At 39.7% G+C, this 23506-nt stretch overlaps 1 protein-coding gene across 9 annotated transcripts in view; it reads right to left on the bottom strand.

The window, feature by feature from the left end:
- clcn2c (chloride channel 2c) overlaps positions 1 to 23506 on the bottom strand; it is a 202870-nt gene that overhangs the window by 73341 nt on the left and 106023 nt on the right. For 6 of the 9 annotated variants that reach the window (XM_025897948.1, XM_025897945.1, XM_025897946.1 and 3 more), the window contains exons 3-7: positions 22559 to 22609; positions 9381 to 9512; positions 7307 to 7435; positions 6256 to 6389; positions 2659 to 2736 (exon numbers count right to left, since the gene is read on the bottom strand). In XM_025897948.1, the coding sequence (XP_025753733.1) occupies positions 2659 to 2736; positions 6256 to 6389; positions 7307 to 7435; positions 9381 to 9512; positions 22559 to 22609 (524 nt within the window). The remainder of the gene's footprint in view (positions 1 to 2658; positions 2737 to 6255; positions 6390 to 7306; positions 7436 to 9380; positions 9513 to 22558; positions 22610 to 23506) is intronic. The other 3 variants (XM_025897947.1, XM_005461003.4, XM_019367739.2) reach the window with 1 other exon arrangement.

Here is a 23506-nt window from a genome sequence, read left to right as displayed (position 1 = left end):
TTAATTAAGCTGCTCCAATAATGATCACGTTGGTTTTTTTTTGTTTTTTTTACATTTTCACTCCCCCCACCCCAACCAGTTGCGGCACATGGCTGTCCCTTCCTGAGCCTGGTTCTGTCGGAGGTTTCTTCCCTTTAGAAGGGAGTTTTTCCTCCCTACTGTTGCTCTGATTATTGGGGGAACTAGTAATTCTTGAGAAAATTAATTTAAAAAAAAAAAGTCTTAAATAAATAACAACCAAAACAACAAATGATTCAAACATGTCAATCAAACAAATTGCGGGAAAACTGATTATTTTGTACTGTTAAATAGTTTGCAACATTCCTGCACAGAAATCTGCCTTTGCTCTACTAAAAAGAAGCTTTTACTGACCATCAGTCATAGCATTGGTTGAGTCAGGCTCAGCCACCATCATGGCCAGTGAACTAACCTCATTGCCTGTGCCAGTTAAAACTCTTCTAAAAATCCAAATGGCAACTCTTACATTAGGAAAGGCATTAAAACCGATTTAGCTAGCCCACAGGTGCAGCAAACCTGCAAGCCGCTTTGTAACCCACCCTCACCCTGTCAGCCACAGCAGGAAATTAAGCATCAGTCCTGGTCATATGTTCTGTGCTGAGACAACAGTTCATCCAATCCAAGAAACGACACCAAATGACAAATGTTGTAGCTGTTTACTATCACCAGGGGGCAGTGTCACTGAAAACCAGTCTGGACTACTGCTTGTGCCACTTTTGGTCGTTCAGCCAGTCGTAGAAATGAGTGAAGTTAACATAATAGAACTGAAACGGGGTGTGCCCACTAAAAACTTAGTTTCCTTTCCCGATGCTGGGCACCAGGCTGTGCTTTTCATGCTGTTTTTGTTTTTTATCTTTGATTTTTTTGTGCTTCTGTTTTCTTTCCAACCACACAGCGAGTCAATGTCGAGCTGTGTGCTGCTGGTTTGCACGAACTAATAGACACGCAAATGGCTCCAAGTCCTGCATTAGGAAGGTAAGCGAATGTTTCTGATTGACAATGCTAAAATCCAGTGCTCCAGTACACAACTAAGTATAGTTTCAGGCTATGGAGCTGATATTTTTAATCCAACGTAAGGACAGTGGTGGAAGAGCCTTTCAGACACTTTACTTACTCACATTTCCAGCCACTGCTTTGGTTTTACCCATACATGCCAACCCTCCCGATTTTTCTGGGAGAATCCCGAATTTCAGTGCCCCTCCCGAAAATCTCCCGGAGTCACCATTCTCCTGAATTTCTCCCGATTTTCCACCCGGACAACAAAATTGAAAAACCATATCCCAGGTTGGCCCAGCCAATTCCAGTTTCCAACAATGGCTACTACTACTTAGTTTTAATATTACTCTTATTACTCTTCCTGGGTCGCAAAATAAACTTTTAACATATTTTCAGGCGAGAATGTAGCTGTGTAAACTTCAAATATCTGAGCCAGGGAGAGCAGCAAACTCCCGGCACATCATTTTCAAACCCCCGCGGTCTTTTGCTACTCAGGTTAAACATGGTCTATAAGTCACTTAAATAACTTAAACATGTTATTGTGTGGCTTTTTTTAGTGTTTTATTTGTTCCTGAGTAAATCGGCTTGGCTGAGATTAAAGTTATTAGATTAGATTAGATTAAATAAAACTTTATTAATCCCTCGGGAGGGTTCCTCCGGGGTTTTCACACAGCTGAATAAACGTCAAACAGAAAACTGATTAAACAGAAGTGTGAAATGGTCGAAAATTTACGCCAGCGTCCGGTTATATTTTAGATAGCAAGGAGCAGACGGAAGAGTTTCACTCCACAGAGAGAGCTCGTGACGTAATTCTGAAGGCTAGACCGTCCAATTTCACAGTCGCTCATTTCCGGTCTACCCGGCTTTCGGATACCCCCGCTGTTTCCGGCTGGACAATAATAACGGTGACATTTCACTTATTTTATCCGATAAATAAACATTGTAAAATTCAAGTTTTTTTGTATATATGTATATGTATAACCCCCCACCAACAGCCCTTTTGAATGTCTCCCTAATTCTGAGGTCTCAAGGTTGGCAAGTATGGTTTTACCCCTCATGAAAGTCAAAGAGGAAACCCTCAGCACATCACTAATTCGGGTACATGGTGCCAGAGCCCAGACGGTGGCTCTGAACTTTACCAACATTCAACAAAAACCCCCTTTCTGATGTCTATCGGAGTCTCAGTGGTGTTCACAATAGGTACTGGAGACTGGAGATGATCGGTGTTTGATGGCATAGAGTCTGTTCTTCAAAGAGCAATAAACTGGAGTCTTTGCCAGCAACGATGAGACCATATGATGCTTAAGTATACAATTTTCCCACAATATTTATGGGAATGGTGAACTACCCTCATACCTTTTTTTTTCCCCCATGTGCAACCAACTACTGTAAAAAGTCAATAAATATCACATAAAGTGAATATGTAGTGCTTTTTGGCTTGGCTTAACTGCTAAGTACATTCACCAGTAAGGTAGGGTATGCATACAGCCTGAAAAGAGAATCCCAGCTAAAGCTTTAATAGGAATATCAAGATCACATCTGGATTACGGCATCAGGACAGTTGAGACCAACAATGTGAGATTTTAGTTTGAAATTATATAAAAGATGACTGTTTTGTGTTATATTAATAAGTGTTAGCCTTACCTCATAGATTCCTCCAAACAGAGACATAAACTTGCTGAGGAGAGCTGCACACAGACTGGCGATGTGCACAAAGGGACCCTGACAGGAGGAATAACGCAGACAGAAATCAGGTTAAAAAAAAATTACAAATTAAGGAGCACTCTGGGCTCCTGTTTGTTGTGAGTCAGTCACACAAGACAACACAACTCCTTGAAAACACATCAACAGGGAGAAAGTCAGCAGGAATATTAACATTCAGAGTATGAGGTTCAAAGTGGAACTAACAGGATTAAAAGTGAGAGCAGCAGAAAAGTGATGCTCAATTTAAAAGGCAGCGAGAGGCCTGCTCTGAATCTAAACGCTGGATGTTGCTGCAGTGCTGTGTAACCAGAAGGGCCTGAGGGCTGTTTGTGTGCACAAGTGTTAGGAAACAGTGTTTTCCTGCAAGAATGTCTTCAGGCGAGGCTATCTTTTGTGGGGGTAGGGAAACCTGTAAGTAAGTAAAATTTTATTTCTATACCACCTTTCAAGACAAAGATCACAAAGTGCTTCACAAAGAAGTACCAGAGCATTTAAAACAAAGCAAACAAAAAGTTAACCAAACACATTTCCAAAAAGATGAGTTGGCACCTGATCTGTTTTTGCTACAAAAAACCTGAAAAATACTCAGCAATATAAACAACATCTGCATCGTGAAGTAAAGGGATGTAAATATTCCCAAAAAAGCAGTCTTCTCTCTCCCAGCTGGATTAGAAAACATCCCTGTACCTTCCTACTTTCCGTCCCCTGAACCCGAGGGATGACGCAGGGATGTGAATGAGCAGCCGATGGTTCATGTGCTGTAGTATGTGAATATACAGAGAGATTTGAGGCAAGTCGTTTCACAACACATCCTACCACTGTTCAGACACCTTACTTTGACCTACGTGGGTTTCTGACGACCAGTAATGATTTGAGTGGAAGCCCGTCTTCTGAAGCGATGCTTAATGTTTATTTTGAATGTTGTAAAAGCCGCCATTCAAAGCTGAAAGGGCCCAGCTGCTAGCGAGGGCTCTGTATCACAACACAAAGGTTTAATGCTGTGAATCACTGAAACTGTGCTAGTAAACAACAAAAGCAGAATGTGGGTCAGCGCTTGGGTTTTGCTGAAAAGTAAAAAGAGAAACTAGATTGTGCCTCATAAAGGTAGTGATAAAGACATGGCTGTCTGTTTCTGTCCTACGAAGAAAAAACATACTAACTGCACTTCTGTTCAAAACAAACTTGACATCTTAACTTATCTTACTAGAAACTGTTAGTCTTCACTCTGCGCAAACATACATATAACATACATGTATTTGTCCACCAAGCTTTCTTGTCATTTCTTTAAGCAGTCTTCAGGAATAGTTCTCCAGGCTTCTTGAATGACATTCAAAGCTCTTTTATAAATGCTGGCTGACTTTCTGAAGATGATCCCTCACTGCTTCAATAATGTTGAGGTATAAGCTGTGAGGACTCCACCAAATGTCAAAATCCCCAAGATCACTGGCTACAATGCAGCCCCTGACCATAACAGACCAGTTACCACCGACTTTCAGTTAAGTTCTTGCGAAATCTGGCATACCTCAGCCTTTTCTCTCTGTTTCCCTTCTTTAAGAATAGCCTCTTGACTGCCACTCTTCTACTGAGACCACTTCAGATGAGGCTTCAGTGAACGTTAGTTGGATCAACTGAAGGGCCAGATGCATCTCTCAGGTCCTGTGTCAGGATTTTTTCCTATGTCTTAAGACATGACTTTCAAATACTGTTTATCAGGTAGTTTTGTTAGGCCTGCCATTTCTTTTGTCCTTCACCAATTTTTTAGGGACACACTGCACACTGTGCTTTAGAAATTACCTGGTGCAAAAATTATATTTTATGTCTGACAAACTGTTACCTTTGGCATTTTTCATAGATTCAACTAAAGAAATTGGAACAAATTAAATGTTTTTGTGGCAGGCTACTAGTAACAAAGTGTCAACACACACATACAGTTATGTTATGTCTGTTATGTGTAGACAGAACACTAGTTTAACCCTTGAGTTAGGAGCATTTTTTTTTTTTTGATTGAATGATTCATAGGTCAGCAGCTTAGCAATCAAAAAAAATATTCCTCTGAAAATAGTCCATTATCAGGACTGGAAAGAAAATAAGTGAAAAACCAGCAAATGTCCAAAGATAATATTTGAAAGATCTTCAGAAAGCTAGAAAACTATTGCTTATGACCACTTTAAAAATTATAAGAATGTTTAGCTCCTTGGAAGCAAAATATAAAGAAATGAGAGGTGGCTCAAGACTTTTGCACAATGCTGTATGACCAGTTCCACAAAACAATAATGTTTTTGTTCCACAAAAACAACCTACAATAACTGTAATAGCATGGAATTTCCAACGAGAGCAGGTTTTCCCTCATGCAGAATATTATTAGTACTTCTCTCAACTCTTAAGGTAAGACTTATAGTCTATAGATTATCAACAGCTAAAGTGATAACTGACCATAGCTAAAGCAATGGTTAACAACTCACTTTTTCCAGTTTATAGAAATAGAAAGCTCAATTTTGCTCTAAACCCTTAAGAATTAATTTGTTATACAACTGAAAAAACAAACAAAACTAAAGCCAATACCAAAATTATATTGAGAGAAAAGTAACACTAGACAGAATAGTCTTGCTAAAAGCTAACTAGCCAAGCTTAGTAGACTACCAGTAACTACAGTCTCTGCCAGATTAATGAGATATTGTTTTACCTTTTAGGAGTAAAAATGTATTCCACCTTTTATTTTTTATTCCACCTTATAATTTGCCTGAGTAGGTATAGAAATGTTTTAAAATGGCCTATTTTTAAAATTAAAATGTTAGCTTATGTCAGGAAATCAATATCCTTAGTATCCTTATTTTCCTATTATATTGTTTTATGTACTTTGATAATGAAGGCTTGTAGAGCAAGGCCACCTTTGAATCACAAACTAAGTGCTCAGCCAGACTGAAAAACAGGAAGTTTTAGTGCACAGGCATATTAATAGATAAGACACAGAAAAGAGGAACTTTCCATATTAGCAATGTTTGAGACTGTGTGACGTGTAAAGTACCAAAATAACACCTATATGAGACACAGTTTATGATTCTAATGTTAGAGCTCTTGCAACTGGCGTTTGGGCTGTGCAGGACTCTCTCTCTTCCGGAAGATGATTGAATAAAAAGAAATATAAATGTTTTAACATACTATGAGTCGGTTTTCTCTGTTCTATCATGGGGACAAAAGGATCGGGGTTTAATACTTAGCTAGGAGCCTTTAAAGCACAAAGTCCTTATTCTCAACTTCTCTGTTAGTGTTGTTAATGGAGGCAGACACAAACACAAATGCTTAATAAAAGAAACTGATTTTCAACAATCTGTGAAAGCAGCTTGTATTACATAAACTCTTATCAGTCACATTCTGTAATGACTGACTCACTGATTGAAAAAGTTGTCAGTTTTTTCTGTGTCTCTAATGTATCGTCCATCCCATCTCCCATTCAGAAAACTACTTGTACATATGTGTGTATGTACACACCATGCAGTGCATGTACATTTAGAGTGGGTGAAGCAGATTTTTTTTTACCTCTTTGCCCAGTGGCATGCCACTGCCCAGGGCACAGGTGAGGCCGATGACTTTGGCCACAAAAGTTTTGAAGGTGAGGTATTCTTTCAGGACGACTCCACGCAGGATGGTCTTCATCTCTGGAATACCTGAACCTGTAATAGGACAACAGTGGGCACATATAGCTGATTGTTTTAAATCGAACATCATTTTTCCAGCTGTTATCATTCACAACTAAATCTCTAAGAACTCTAAGAAGAAATCTAACTATTTGATACGAATTTAATAATCATATTAATTAAGATGAAAAAGACTTTGATCCAACAAATTCTGATCAGTGCATAACATCACATCTGTGTTTTTTTTCTACCTCACACAAAAAACCATATTCCATCCTATAAGAGGGAACAACTTCTAAAGCTGCAACTTGTATGAACTTGGGTGCAAATTATAGCCTGACCATTATTATCAGACTATGATGTTAGCTACAGTCAATACTGTTCAGTCTATCAAATCACAACATCCTTATACTATTATTTATGTAGTAGGGGTAGTACACTGTGTTTTGAAGGAATGGTTTTTTTTTTTAGTAAAACTACTGGTGATATTGTGTCGCTATCATTAAATTTCCACATGTGGACTAAAATAGTTCCATCTCACCTTTTGGTTTTTCACCCTAGTGATAGCCTTCACTCGCATCAACATTTCTTTGTACCTCATATTCAGAGTTCCAGTGAACAGCTTCAAAAAACACGTTTAACAATCTGGGTCTTTTGTCATGGAATAACAAGTGAACAGGCCTCACCTGGCAATGAATGTCTTTGATAGTCACTTGCCCAATTACTTTTGACATTCTAAACAATGGAGGACTGTTTATAAAAATGAATGCAATCCATTCACTCCCTTGATTTACATCTTACAGTCTGCACTTCAGTCACATTGACTGTTTGATTTAAAATCCATGCTGGTGTTTATTTTTGGCCCTGCAAAATTATTTTGTGATTACTCACAAGGTCTAAATTGGTTAAATGCAAGTGGTTAGCAAACCAGTATTATTTTATACGTATCATACCAACAGCCTGTGGAGCAAGGATCTGAGTGAAGCCTGCGGAAAAGGTGATGAGGACAACGGGGTAGGTGACCCAGGCCAGGTACTGCAGGAACACATTACTGTCCAGACCACCGTACATCCACTTCTGTGCTGTGGACACACAAACCAGGACAGACGTGTAAAGCTAACATCCACTAAATACAGCAACGCAGACACACTCCACAGGAAACAATGTGTTCATTTCGAATACAGTCAAAGATAAAACTTCACAAGAACAAACTGATGAACACACACACAAGCGCACAGTCAATGCACAACCAGGAGAACGGCTGTATAAATATTTTTAAAGGCATGAAAGATGTGTAGCTGTGTGGTTTTTCTCTGCACAGGACAGGTAGTTAGTCATGTTCTGGATCCAATTACAAGAACTGTACAGCATAACTGGAATTGACAAGACTAGGTTAGCATCCTCTTGAGAGCGACACACACACACATACACACACACCGTTTGAGAAATCCATTTGAATTAGACGCAGTCCTGTGAGGTTTCTGAGCAGCTCTCACAACTTTCTTCAATCGTTTTAAAGCGTCTTCCTTCCTCTTCCTGGACTGTACAGTTTACTTACTGATTAATCCCTCATCCTCGTCATCTCTTTTCTCTGTTTCTAAATCTACCTCCATGTTTGATGATAGATGCCATAAGAGGCCTTCCATTTATCCTTGCTGCCATCCTTTGATCAACCTTGAATCCCCAGCTATCCCCCCACCACTCTCAGTTTCCTTTTTTTTTTTTACTCACTTCTCTCTTACCCCCAAACTTTTGCCTGCTGCACCTCCTTGGTTTTACACCTCTAAAGACGTTTCACACATCACAAGCTGCACATTATTATCATCTGCATTCGTTTCCAACAGGGCTCAATCCTCAGTAAAATCTTTCTATTTACAAGGTCCTGTAGGGACAGATCAATAAAAGCATTCCTAATTAATTACCACGTTATGCAGATGTCTCGATAAAGCTCTGGAAAGAGTTTCACTCTGCAAAACTCATCACAAGAAAAAAGCTTAATGTCTTGTATTTGTCTCAATCTATATAAAGCAGAACCCTGTCACATTAAAAAAAATAATATACTTTTATTTAGATTTTCTAGCCCTTCCTGTTGTGTTTTTCCATTTCCTTGCAGGAATAACCAGGTCACCGTTTAGGCAGTCCTTGAGATAATTCAGCTGCCTCTCCAAAAAGTCTGTTGTCTTGCAGTCCACTGTTGTGGTCTACAGCTGGCTGGAGAAGTCCTTGTTCTGCTTTAAATGCCCACTGCAGTTCTGCTGCATAAACTCCAAAGGTGTAGAGCTACACAAAGACTAAATTGGCAACTGCTCTCTAATGTGGTGGAGCTGATCTCAAATAACAGGATAAAAGACTCACTGGAGAGGCTGCTGATTACGGCCTGTTTTACTTGCAGAACCACCTAGAACTCCCACAGCCTCAGCCAAACAGTTCTGCAAGTTATGCTGTTAATAAAGCAAAACTTGCTGTCCAACTGGAAGAAGGTCCAGTACCAAGTCATCAGGTGATTTAAAGCTTTTTTCCCCCCATTATTTTCAGCCCCATCAAAGGCTTAAGTACCATTTATTGCCATTCTCTGCCAGGCATTTAACAAATTCCAAATACACTTAAATGACACCTTCCTGAATGTAAAATCTTTCCAACCACTGGCACATCTAAAGGTCTTTCTCCTGATTAAATTTCCATAAAGCGAGGCTTTATTTTTGCCATATGGAAAGAATTTATTTTCTCCATTTCTAAAGCACTTAATTGACTAATTCCTTATATGATGCAAATTAAAATTCTTATTTTCCCTTTGTTTACACTTCATGTTTGTACACATAGGTAAAAGTGTTATCTGAAAATATAGATTCAATATATTTTCCCATCTGTGCCATCTCACCCCTTTACTACCTCCCCCTTCCCACTAACTTCTCTCTCTTCCCACTCTAATCCCAATATAAAACAGTCTGTACATTACTTGCTTGTGTTACTATCGGCACTCTTCATTCCCAAACCCACAGGTGAAAATGCAGTCCCTTGCATGCTTACCTTGTAGGCAGATGGCGATGCAGAAGTCAACCACCCAGCTGACCAGGGCCATGAGGAGTCCCAGCAGGATGAGGAAGATCCAGTCCTCGCCGACACGCGAGATCAGGAACTTCTGACAGCGAACCGTGCAGACTAAAGGGACGGCAGGAAACAAGGTAACATGTTAGGACTACATCACCCAGAGATTGGCACTAACACTTGGATGGGGCAAACAGAATTTTTTCAAAATTAGCCAATAATAGCTGTGTTTCCATCCAACAGTTTCTGAAATATTGAGCCGCAGTAAACATGCAGTCTGCCCAGAAAACTACTTCATCCGAAATACTAGTGGTGTGATGTAAGAAAAAAAAAAAAAAAAAAAAAATCTAAAAAAAGACAAAAGTTCAGTTTCCTAAATTTAAGATCCATTCAAACAAAAATGGGTGGACTCTGGGTGGACAAAATATATAAAGTTCATCCAGAGTCCAGCAATAAGCAAGCCATGGAAAACACTGTTTTTTGAAGTAGGTGAATTGCTTTTCGACACAATTTAGAATTTCTCTTCGTAAAACTATGAAAATGTAAAATAGAAGACCACTTCCTCAGGGGCTTCATGAGAAACTGTTTGCATGTTAGATTGCTCATGAGACATGTGCTTCTGATAAACTCTTTAAATGAGATTTCAAGGCTGTAAGGTTTTCAATCTTGTGAAAAGTCAATTCATGGGCAGACATCTTAAATTCTAGACAAATGAGATGTTCTATTCTGAATAGACTTTTGTCTTTGTGGTGCAACTTAATAATAAATACCTATTATGACACGTCTGTGAAACCAAAGAGTAAGCTTCGACTTCTTTGCATTGACTTGATTTTTCAGACCTGGAAACCATTTCCTTTTTAAATAAAAAAACTGGGATGGAAACTCAGCTAGCTGAGACATGGAAGCCACATGTTGGAAATGTAACATGGGATGAGAATAAATCTGTCACTGTTATCACTGGCAGCCATGTATAGCAGAGGTTACAACATCACATTCAACCCGTGTCATCAGTCGGCCCAGAATATGATTTCATACACAATGTGGCAAGAGGATTAAGACAAATGACTCTACACTGATCAATGAATATTAAATGCACAACAGAAATGTCACTGAAACAGAGGCACTACGAAGCCAAAACACAAAGCACACACAAGCCAGGTTATGAGGCACAATCACATCTGCTTTACTTACCTAGAAGCAACGGGAAACTGAAATTCACTGCTAATATACTGTATAATCCTCGGTGTGAGCCATGCATACACTTCTAGTAATTATGACTAATTGCTGGAACCAAACATTAGTTTGACAGTGACTCATTAGGATGTTCACACACACACCATAATTCATACAGCCTCTTGTTCACGCCACATCTCCCCCGCCACCCTTTTTCCAAACCTGTCCTCTGTTCCCCATTTCTCCTCTGCAGGGGAAAGAGTCTTGAGTGCACTGGGTCCTTTGTTCTACATGCTAAAGCGTAAAAATGTTCATGTAACACTCCAAATACTTGGACTTTTTTTTTTTTTATTTTAATGGTTGACCTTTATCACATTCAAGTTTTTTTTATATTTCAGCATGGACAGGAATTCCCAAACCTTTATTTAATTTAAGACCTGACATGTTAGGCCATGATTCTCTATCCTTCATCTCTCTTATTACATCTGCCCTCCATTGACTTCTGGTGATCTGTCAATATGGAACAAATAAAGAAGAACGACTGTTATTCCTTAGATTTGTCTTTCATCAAATCAAGGTTAAAAAATTCAATATAATCGTCAGAACAGCGTTTACTTCCTTTATCCATCTATACAGGCCACCTACTATTCTTTATTTAACCTATGACATATGAGACATGTTTATTTTTAAAGAAAAACAAACAAACAAACAAACAAACAAACAAAAAAAACCCCACAAAAATTGTATAAATTCTTCAATAACAGAATCAAAGGGTCATATCCCACAGTAACTGTGTGACAAAGTTCAGCTCATTTCTTGATTCAGATACGTTTTTGTTGGAGTGGAACGTGAAAGCTTTATGCGCTTATGCATTCAGTGACTTTTGTGTGGGTCCAAATAAGGCCCACACTGTACATACTTAGTGACACAAAACAACTAAAGATGTATATCTTTTGGTATTTACAATATGTACTGCAATCTCTTGTCTGCTGTCACACATGTGGACACTGACACAAAACAACTGCTGACAAACAGAAAAGGAAAATTCTACAATCACCACACTTGGATCGCTCTTTCAGTTTAGTGGCATGCAAGTTTTACCAAATCAAAACAAGATGAAAGTCTTTCAGTTTAACAGATGAACATTCTGGATTCATGAAACACAGCAAACCTGGCTTTGATAATGGCCTAAATTATTTGAGGCATGGACTCAAAAAAACATCTCCATCCAGATGGGTTCACATTTCTCGAAAAGCAGATGACAGATCCGCTTTACAGGATGGAACCTGTCATAAATCTGTTTTTTCCATTTTTTCCACCATAAGTTTTGACTGGGACTGATTCACTGAATTGATTTCTTTTTTATAAATAAAACCTCTCAAAGTCTTTGCTCTGTGGCAAGATGTATTATCATACTAAAAAAGTGAGTTCTTCATCACCAAAACTATTTTGTATTGATAAAATACAATTCAAGAACCCAACCTAAAAAACCCCCCAAACATTCAGTTTCCTGTAGAGGTTTGTGTGACATCTCTGTGATGGACACGGGAAATGGAGAAAGAGTCAGACAGGGCAGGAGGGGAATAAGAGATGCTGCCGGGACTGAAAAAAGGATGCAGAATACACCCAGCTCACATACATCCACGCATCCCCCAATCAACACCTTAAGGAGCTGCCTAACACGCACATGCAGGCAAAATCTGTGACAAACACAGAACGCACGTACACAAAGATACACTCTGCTTTCCATCACTTCAGACAGTTATATGACATTTCTGAGAAACAGACTTCGTACATGTGTATATTTAGATTTACGTGTTATCAGAGCATGTGTGTGTCTGTGTGTGCATGTCTGTGTGTGTGGGTGAGGTGTCTGCGTCATCTCACCCACGGGCCGTCTGTGTTCTTGGACCCCCTTCTGCCATCTAGACACTAGTCAATGTAAATGAGTGTTAGAGTGTGTATGTGTGTCTGAGGGTGTGTGTGTGTACGAGCATTTAGCCTAAAGTGTAATCTTGCCTCTTTGGAGATGTAATTTAGTTAGCTCAGCCTGTGCTGGTATTGCTTAATAGCTTTTTCTGCAATGCGCACACAAGCACAGATCCTGCAGACTGGTTACTGACTTTATTCTTCGTGGCATGCAATAAGCAGCATGCTAGTTCCCAATCACTGTCACTGCCTTCCCCACTCACACCCTGCAACCCCAGCCCCCTTCATCCTTAACCTCCTTCTCCTGCAGCTGCTTTCTACTAATCACATTCAACCTGTAGCTTTACCTCTCATCTCCTGCTCTCCCTCACAAAGCCTTATCTCCTGCCTTCCACTCCTTCTTTCCACACTGCCCCCCACCCCTGACACACATGCTTTCGTCCCTCTCCCTGTTTTTCATTCTCACTTGCTCACTCTGTCCTCAGCAAAAACCATAATGCCCACATACCTGCTGAGACCAATTTAGGTTGCCTTGGAGACACAGTGCATCTAGTTCATAGCTCTGGCATTAAGATACTGTATGCGCACACACTTGTGTTTACTTTGTTGCAACACGTTATGGAGATGCCATAATAGGAAATTAAAAGAAAAGACTAAAGGGTCAAGAAAAGAGGGATATTTAAAAAGCCAGTGTGAGAGACATTTGGTCTCTTATTGGACAAATTCCAAATAAACGACCTTTCACAAACTCCAAAGAAGGACAATCAAACAAAATGTCAAAAACTGCAGGTCCATGACTGGCACACATGGCTCAAAGGTACATTCTATAAATTCCTTTTTGAAACCATCCAAATCAACAATAACTATCAACAGAATACAAACAAATAGCTTCTAGGACTTCATGTGTTAAAAGAACAGATTGTGTTGGGATCAAGTGAAGCAGGACCAGAGCCACAGCCTGTACTTTTGTGCAATACGCCTTTGGACCACACTCTATGATGCAAAGTCTATGGTAAGCTAAAAAAACAGAAATATAAACTATTTCAACACAGCCATTAGTAAAACTCTGCCCCCTGGTGTTTAAAAAGTTACATTTTACAAAGCGTGATTACAAAAAGGTATTTTTAACCCTTAAAGTTGGAGGCTGATGACGTTTGAATATTTTCACACAATTATCTTAGAAATAACTTTGCTGTATGGTAATGAACTCTCAACAGGTTTGTGTTACAGTTTTAGTGAGTAACATTTTATTGGTCTCTGTATACATTAGCAAGTGTTGTGCATTGTTCCCATGATCTATGCACGCAGCTTACTAGAATTAGCTCATTAACACTCCACCCTGTCATCTAAATACAGATGGCTTAAAATGAGGCATCCAAAAACTATATCGATCTTTTCTATGTAGTCTGTGAAACCAAATTAGCCGTGTAAGCAGACAGCATGGTGTTGGAAATCTTATAGTTCGGAGTTTAATTCGTTGCCTCGGGGACAGAGCAGCCTTCAGTCGCTGATTCCACTATGAATTATACATTGTTTCAAAGAGTGCTTGAAGATAATGCGAGGCCATCTGTTTGAAAGCAGTAGTCAAACCAGATAATGATACTAAGTACACTAGTGTTTCCACCATGGAGAGCCCCAAAAAGAAGAAACAGAATGGCACGGGATGTGAAACAGGCAGTACATGTATCTTCAGTTATCTTGCAACTGATTAAGGTTTGCATAGAAGAGTAGTTTCAGCACATCAAAGTCTGAGAATTTTTGGAGAACTCACTTTTGACAGTTCAATAGCTGTGATGTGGACTGTGTAGTTATTTTTTCCTATTAAGAATTTCATACTAATTTATATTTTTATTGAAAAATAATGACATAAAGCTACTTTCCCTTTTAATTCTGGCATTTAGGCACCGCACATTTATCTGTAGCCAGTAGGAGTCGCTATAAGACATGAATCACTTGTGATACCAGTGCAAATTGTCACTCACTCTACAAATGATTAGTATCAGTATCAGTATATCTCTGCCATGTTTTTTTTTTTTTTTAAACAATTTAGCACCATAAAATATACTTTCAGAAATTTTCCATTCTTTTTTCTATGTTTGTTTCCAAAAAATATTTTTTGTTGAAGCCTTCATTAAATTTAATGGAAATGAAAAAGGTACCTGTAATTTAGGACTAACTACATGAGTTAATTGAAGAAACGGATTGGGTACTCTTTACAATAATTTAAACAAATATTTTGCAGACTGAAAATTCAACTGACCTGGGAAATACCTTTGAAGTTATTTGACATCTTTTAAAGATCTCAATTTTTCCATTTTCTTATTTTTTTTTTACTTTTTAAATAACAAATGAAATATAGTATACTTTAATCTTGAATGTATTGATATGAGGATGGGCACAGATATGAGTCTATGCAGTGACTTTACAGCCAGAGCTGTTGTTGTTCTGCCTGAAAATGTTACAAAACTCTACTGTATGAGTGTTTTCCTCCATAAGAAACGCCTACACACTTGCATGAAATGTGTAATAAGGATAAATTAATCAAACCACTCTCTCAGATGATACCAACAAAGCAATATGAAATATGTTATATCAGGAAAAACAACACATTGCTCCATCTCTGGTGTTATTATGTGGAAAATGAGGGCAGGAAGCAGGAAGAATGAGTACATGCATCCAAGATGAAAATCACTGCAAGTGCAGAATCCCTGTGACCGCTACCAGATAAAACCCAATTATTCAAATCAGGCGCTCATTTGTTATGCAGGGTGACAGCTATATATGGGCGGAAAGGGTAAAAGAGCCTACTATTAATGCCTCAATTCTGCACAGTCATGGCAATGAGGCCTGTTCTCGTTTTGTGTGTGTGTATGTGCCCCCACATTCATTATGTAGCTTCATGCGTAAGGAGATATTCAATTAGAAATGCCTGGCTGTGTTTAAGACCACTGGCATAATTAGATTAAAATTAATATAGATAGAAAAATCTGACCATTCAGCCTTTTAAACGGAAACTTTTAAAGAGAGAAGGAAGGGTACGATCAGTGGTAGAAATTAACTTCTTTAGCTGTAGAGGGGACTGGAAGGTGTGTGTGCGTGTGTGGACTAAACACACCTGCTATAAAATGTACATAAAGATCAAACATAAAAGTAAATTGAAGAAGAAGATGGAAACAACTATTATATTAATGATATCCAAATGTAGAAGAGAGTCAGTATAATTTTTATTACATGACTGCTCAACTGTAGAGGTTTACCAAAACAAAAAATGTACAACATTAGTATTGTACATTAAAGGGATAAGGTAAAAAAAACAAACAAACAAACAAAAAAAAAAAAACAGAAAAAAAATATTTCGAGTTTTTCATTCCAAGATGTCTAAGTTGCAGTCTAGAGATGTGCAAACAGTGCCACCCATCTCCTGTCTACCCATTACATCAGCTTACCAGCAGGCTCTTACATAAGCTATGTGCAAGTTCAAGATAAAAGGTAGAGTGAAGATTCAACATCTGTAACGTAAAATCATCTCTTAATAAGAGCTGCAGGCAGAATGGTTTAAAATATGGAATAGATGACAGAGCCAGAGGAATGTTTCCTGACATATTTTTACAGTGAGATCTTCAGACTTCTGGAATAGAATAGGGCATTAAAAGCATAGATTTGGATGGACTCTGGGTACCTGTTGTTCACACTAAGTTGATATGTAGACAACAGTGAAAACTGGCATGCAGTGACTTTTATAGAAAGGCAAACAGACATCAAACATACAGAAGTGGACTTGTGCTACTAATTCCAGTGTGATCACAGACAAGTGGAGTTTATCCTGCTTCCAGAGACAATACCCAACTCTGGAAACAAAGATGCAAGCAATTTGAGGGATGGTGAAAACAGGAAATAAGAGAAGATTTATGAGAGAATGCTGTTTGAGATTGGCTTAAAAGGTCACCGCATGCTCTGCTTTGAATTCAACTGGTGTATATATTTATAAACACTGCTTGCCTTGCTTGCCCTTATCAGAAATATAAATGAAGACACATATACTTGACTTAGCCAGATTTAGTCATTTGCTTAAACAGTGAGCCACTTCAATTACTTAAAAAAAATATATATATATTATTATAACTATAAATAGACTAGATCTTAAAAAAAGAAAAGTCAAAGGAGGCTGGTGGCAGTGTACTGTTCACACAATCGCTCCTTGTAACTTTTGGTCTGTCTCATGTCAACTTTGTAAAGTACGATTCCACTTGAACTAAATAGACTACAAAACAAGGTAAGCTTTAGGCTGTGGTTGAGCTTGAGATTGTCAAATCATTCTCGTATGAGTTTCCAGCATCAAACTCACCTTTTGGTTATAAGGACAATGGCTGGAATCCTCAGCTCAACGCTTTAAAAACAAGACTTTAAATACACTTGATTTGCACTGATTTGTGAAGTACAAAGTCTGCCACCTCTATTTATGGTTGATACATTGGGGGCCATGAAGAGGAGTAAAGCAACGTGTTTCTTCATAGGTGCCGAATACTTATGACCAAGTCATTATGGGTGAGTACCTATTTATAGGAGCCCAATGTTTAACAAGCCCACAGAGATTCTAATGTTCCCTAGATCTTATAAATTCTTGGTGCTAGATACCTCTAGGCACCTTTAGAGGTCTTGCAGAATGCCTTGACAGGTCAAATCTATTTTGAAAGCACAAGAAAATGTCAAGCAATCACCATGTTTTTCTCTTCTCTGCAAACTATGCATTTCTGGTTGAGTAGTTTACAGCATGGGTAGATGATGGGAGACACTCTTAGTCTTTTAATTTCCTCAAAGTTCCCAACGGCTTTACCTAGCCCCAAGTAATTTAACTGGGCTCCGTGATTCCGATGAAATTAGCTAATTTTGGAAAGGAGCTGATTGTGCAGCTGTAGAAAATAAAGAGGAAGCACAAGGGAGAAAGGAGTTACAAGCATGAAGAAAAGAGCTAACAGGACAAATTAGCCCCTGAAGACACACACACACAAAAAAAACAATGTTAGAGAAATAAAAACTAACAATGCATCTGTAAATGTTTCCTCTGTTACTAAATATGCCCATCTCCAGTCTCTCAGAACACTCTCCTTGTTGCTCTTCCCTCCCTTCCTCCCCATTTATCTGTCCTTTAAACTATCTATCCATTCCTCCTCCGCTCCTTGCTACATGTTGATGTGTTCTCTATGCTAATGAGATGTAAGAAGGAGGTGATGTTTATGTAAATGTTCTGTAACAGCCTCAGCGTCAGTCCCCGGCGAGAAGGCAAAGCACCTCGTCTCGCACTCAATCACTCTTGGAGTAACGACTGTTGTGGCACCCGTCTTATGGCTGCAGTACAATGTCTGCTTAATGAGGTGTAATGGCGTATCGGCACACACAAGCATCTGTGCCCATGCATACACACACACACCCTAACACACAAACAAAAACAGAGCATGCAAAAAATCAGCAAAATTACATGCAAAACCGCCCGGTAACTTCATTTAATCACTTCCAGAGAGTTTGTGATGTATGTTTAACATTTCTTTAGGGAGTAGCACTAAAATCCACACAACCAGCTGGGGGAATTTCTTTGCATTTAAAAGCAGGGCAGGATAAAGAAGAGGAATGCCTGTAGATGTCTTTATAAATGTTTTAAAGCTGTTCTCCAGTAGCAAACAAGGTCCATGTTTTGGACTCGAGCTTTTGGAACATCGATCTGAGTTTTAGGTAACTCACTTCACACACACAGTGTTAAGACCGAATTTAGGTCTTCAGTTACAGCTCTAGCTACAGTACACATGCTCATTGATCTTCCTCTGAAAAGAAAATGTTTACAGAGTGAAGCTAATTAATGGAGGCTAATCCCATGCATGTTTCTATTAGAGTATGCCATCAGTTACAGATACCAAAGAGACCTGTTGGCTATATATTTTGATGGGTTTAGTTTTATCCACAATCCAGCGGAATAACCAGGGTTAGGTGGTGATTCTAAATTGACCACAGGTGTGGAACAGAGTGTGTGCTTGTCTGTCCCTATGGGGTAGCCCTGCAGTGGACCGGTGACCTGTCCAGGGTGACCTCGCCTCTTGCAGTGTGACAGCTAGGACTGGCACCAGGTCCCCAGGGAGCTCAAGTTGGATAGGATGTTAGGGAGCTCAATAGATGGATTAAGTACTCTCTGCTGAACTCAAAAGTGGACCTTTGGGCAGTAAAAAAAAAATAGCAAAATTAGTAAATTAATTAAAAAATAATGTGCTTAAATTTCCAGCGACTTAAAAGACTAAAGACTGATGCAATGTTCACACATATTCTAAGAACTGTTTGAAGGAGCCAGTGCCACTCTGAATAACAACCCCACAGTGGTAGTCACTGTGGGGTTTCAAATAACATTAAAAGTCACCCACGTTGATGCAACTCTGTTGCTATCGATCTTTGTGCAGCTCACCCTGAGTAGGCCAATAACAGTTATTTTTCTTTCATTTACTCTCATATGATATAAAAAAAATAAATAAATAAAACACACACACACACACACACACACACACACACACACACACACACCCACCCCGCTGTTGTGGTGGTGATACCATGGGGTAAAATCTTACATCCAATTATGAATAAAAGTCTATACCTTAGGTACTCAGAGAGATTGGGCATGCAATGCCAACAGGCAGCTAAGAGAGTGCTCGGCACCACTATACCATTTACAAAACCCCAAAGAGGGAATATCTTTGGGGGAAAGCTCTTCATCTCTTGCAGATACTAAAGCCAGTTTATGTGGGTTTACACAGCTACAGCTAGTGACCACCTGATCTGCATGTACACCGTCTTTGTGGTTAACCAACAGAAGAGAAAGGACCTGTTAAGAAATCAGTCACACTCTGAGCTTAACAAGTCTGGGAATATGACCAACTTGGAGCTAGTTCTAAAATGGCATTGAGTGTTAAAGACACTGCAGAGAGCTGGCTAGGAAATAATTCTTTTGTCAACACCTTTTCAAGTTGTTCCTGTGGCATCTGCATGTCAGGGACAGCTAAATCTTATAACCTGTGACTACATGTCTCTGGCTTAGACTAAACCTGTCACTACTGTATCTCCATTTTTACGTCCAAGCTGGAGCTCGAAACTTTTACATACAACTTTAAACTTGTTGATCAATAGCCCTTTTCATCTCCAGGAGAAGACACACACACACAGATCAATACTGCAGTCCTAACGTCATCCTTAATGAATGCATTAAGGCGACTGACTTTTTTCTTTCCTCTCGCCGTCTCTCTCCAGGAAGTCACTTCAGTCCTGCGTCTCCTCAGAGGCTTTGGAACCTACAAAGCCAGCTCTGACCTGCTGGCTTCTGAAAGACTGACCCCAAACTTTACTGTCATGGCAACCTCCACTCCTGGATCTATTAGTCTAGAAGGAATCAATAATGAGAAAAGAGGTGAAAAGTTCAGATGGGCTGAGTGCAGCTGCCACGACGACGACTATTTTAATAAAAGCAACACGTGTAGAGATGTTTGCCACTGTATTCACAAATGTAGATATAAAAACCCACTAATCATCCAGCTGTTTTATCCAGTGATACGCACACACACACCTGCAAAGCTGAAATTGTACCGCTAGCTTTAATGGTTAATATTAGTAATTTATTCATACTTGCTTGTCTTGTGTTATTCTGTTTTTTATTTTATGCTCAACTCTTATGCTAGGGCATTGCTGATGTTTGGCTCATTTATTCTTATAGACTTGCGTGTTACAATCACAATGGAAAAATATTTTTCCTTATTTTCTGTCACATGTATCATGTTACAATGGTGGATGATGATATTAAACATGGCCAAAGTTTCAAATACAGAGGTCAGTGTATCAACAAGTAAATCTCTGGGAGCCAAAGCCATGGCCTTTAAATCTGTATGATGATAGCAAGGGGGGGCAGTCCTAAAAATGAGTATCTCAGGCTCACCTGTGTTTATACCTTCTGTTTATGACAAACAGCCAATCAGAGGTAAGCTGGATTAAGGGAGCGGAAAGTGAGCTAAAATGGCTTGTTGAGCTGAGGGGCTCCACCAAAGCTCAGTAAAAGATAAATGAGGCAAATTTATGTAGTATGAAACCTGCCCTCCACTAATAAAGTCCAAGAATTAAAATACAGAGGTGGACCTGAAAATTATAGGTCACTTTTAATTATTTTTTGATTAGTTGCTCATCTGCAATATGCTCCCCTATGTGACTATGATTAAAAATAAACTCCCATGAGCTACCACACGAAATTACACGGTATTTAAATGTGGCTCATAGAGAAAAATCACTGTTTGAACTGGTTACTGGATGCTTCTGTTTAATGGCTCTCAGCAAAGCACCAGTCCAATACTGGTGATGATAACAATGATGAATAAAAGTTGGCTGCGACAAGGCGACTGAGAAAGTGGCGGCATGATTTCTCCAACAGGGACACACACTGTGGACACACACACACAGAGCCAAAATAGGCAGATGGTGGCAATGATGATCACAATAACAGCCAATCGGTACAAGTTTGTGTGCATTTGGCTTAAATGCGTCGGGGAAATATGTTTCTCGCTTTGCACGTGTGTGTTTGCGTGTGTGTGCTGAGTTCGATGGCACTGGGGAGAGGTAAGTCATTTCATTTCCTGGATGAAAGCCTGCTGGACCAAAAGCCAAGGGGACTGCTGCTGACTCCCTGGAAAGCTTCTCTCTTCCTCTCATCTCTCTCCCTCCCTCCCTCCCTGTTCATCAATTTCAGCTGTCCACTCTGCGGCCCTCTGCGGTCATCTGCCCCTCTCTCACTTTCGTCCATTTCCCTTCTTCCCACCCCTCAGTCTTAGACATTTTCCTTCCTCTCCCCCAACTGCTTCTTCTTCAAATTATTCTTCAATTGCTGCTCTGCAGTTCCCTCATTTCTCAGTCTCTCAATACAGTTTGGCCCTCCTCTTCTCTCCACCCCACCCCACCTCACCCCACCCCAAACCCCTCCACACACACACACACACCACCCGTGCTCTGCCGCTGCAGAGTCAGCACTTCCGTTCCGCAGTCCTCTGCAGACAAACGAGTGTGCTGATTTACACTTTCACAGCCAGCCCTCGACAATTTTAGAGCACTTTTATTGTGCATGCAGTACCTTTGCTGTATTTTAAGCTTATAGCAACAACATCCACATAGCAGACACACGTGTGTACTCTACATGTATGCAAGGCATGGGAGCAGAGAAAAAGCAAACACACCATTGATCTTATGGAAAAAGTTTGAAGCATTAACAGTTGCCGGCAACACAATGCAAAAAGACAGACAGAGCTTATAAAAAAAAAAAAACTGTGTGTGTGTGTGTGTCTGTCTGTCTGTCTGTCTGTCTGTCTGTCTGTCTGTCTGTCTCTCTCCATGGTACATTTTTGTGTTCTCAAGCAACAGAAAGAAGGGAGACATTGATCATCATGCCCATCTGCAGCAGGTCTTAATCAGAACCATTTATTCCCTGTATCACACACACACACACACACACACACACACACACACACACACAGAGATGTTTGGAGCTTGTTATTACTTTTCATTAGGGCTTGGGGCTAGCTGTAATAAGGCCAGGCTGAGGGAGTTAGTCTTTTTTAGCAGAGGAGCACACAGTGGAATGGGAATAATATACACACATAGATATTTTTCATGTTGGCTGTTGATTAATATGAAGCCACAAGGTGAATGTGCACATGTGAATCCGGTCACCATTTTTCCTTCTGTTTTGTTGCTGTAAGACACACACACACACACACACACACACACACACACACACACACACACACACACACACAGAGCTGGAATCTGCAGATACCTACGTGTGATATTTATTAGAATGATGGCCATATTAATACATCGCAAAGCGAGGGAGAATGTTCAAGCATTTGGTACACTTAATGAGCACTTATCAAAGATTAATGACTGAGCGCTAATGCAACTTTATTTGCTGTAGCAGAGTGAGGACTGTGGGCTAGTTGGTAGTTCAAGGGGCGATTGCGGGATGATATATATTCTTTTGTTCGCTTGTTTACCAGATATAAAGTCCTGAGCTGGGGCCTCCAGAACATACGGGTACCCAGACCCTAGAGGACAAACAAGACCACATAGCATAGTTAAATACAAGCAGTGTGTCACTGTGTGTGTGTTTGTGTGTATACACTCTCTTCCCCCGCAAACTTTTATTCCCTCAGTGTAAAAGAAAGAAAGCCATCTCTCTTTTATCCATTTTTCTACATAACATTATTAGTTTGTGATTGATGTGGGCCCTGTGCAAACTCAGCAGCACGACAAATGAACAAGCAGCGGAGGACGTAGGAGTGATGGGAGAATGCAAACCCCGAGACAGACGGATACGCGTTGGAAGAGTGGTGATGAGATGAAGGGGAGGAGCAGGAGGACGAGGAGGAGAGGGAGAATGAGGAGGACGAGGAGGGGCAAGAATTTCAGTCTCTAGATGTGCAAAGCTGGTAGAGACAGACCCTAAAAGACTGGCAGCTGTAATTGCAGCAAAAGGTGGTTCTACAAAGTATTGACTCAGGGGGCTGAATAATTACGCACGCCCCACTTTTCAGTTATTTATTTGTAAAAAACGTTTGGAATCATGTAAGATTTTCGTTCCACTTCTCACATGTACACCACTTTGTGTTGGTCTTTCACGTGGAATTCCAATAACATTGATTAATGTTTGTGGCTGTAATGTGACAAAATGTGGAAAAGTTGAAGGGGGCCGAATACTTTTGCAAGCCACTGTATTTGATTACTTTTTATTGGTTATATTATATCGGGTAAAAATCACCCGGCATTAGTGATTGTGTTACTATTTATAGCGATAGTGTTCTAGGGTTAAAAAAGTAAAAGAGTGATAGGAGAAACACCATTAAACCATGTCATGAGTGCATTGTTTGTCCACCAGAGGGGGCTCTGCAACTTCTCAGCTAGCAACCAGCCAGCTGATCTGAGCATGTTTTGTTTGCCAAAAT

The sequence above is a fragment of the Oreochromis niloticus genome, linkage group LG14 (genome assembly GCF_001858045.2).
Source record: "Oreochromis niloticus isolate F11D_XX linkage group LG14, O_niloticus_UMD_NMBU, whole genome shotgun sequence".
Classification (NCBI taxonomy): Eukaryota; Metazoa; Chordata; class Actinopteri; order Cichliformes; family Cichlidae; genus Oreochromis; species Oreochromis niloticus.
This window is presented reverse-complemented; position numbering and strand designations above follow the sequence as displayed.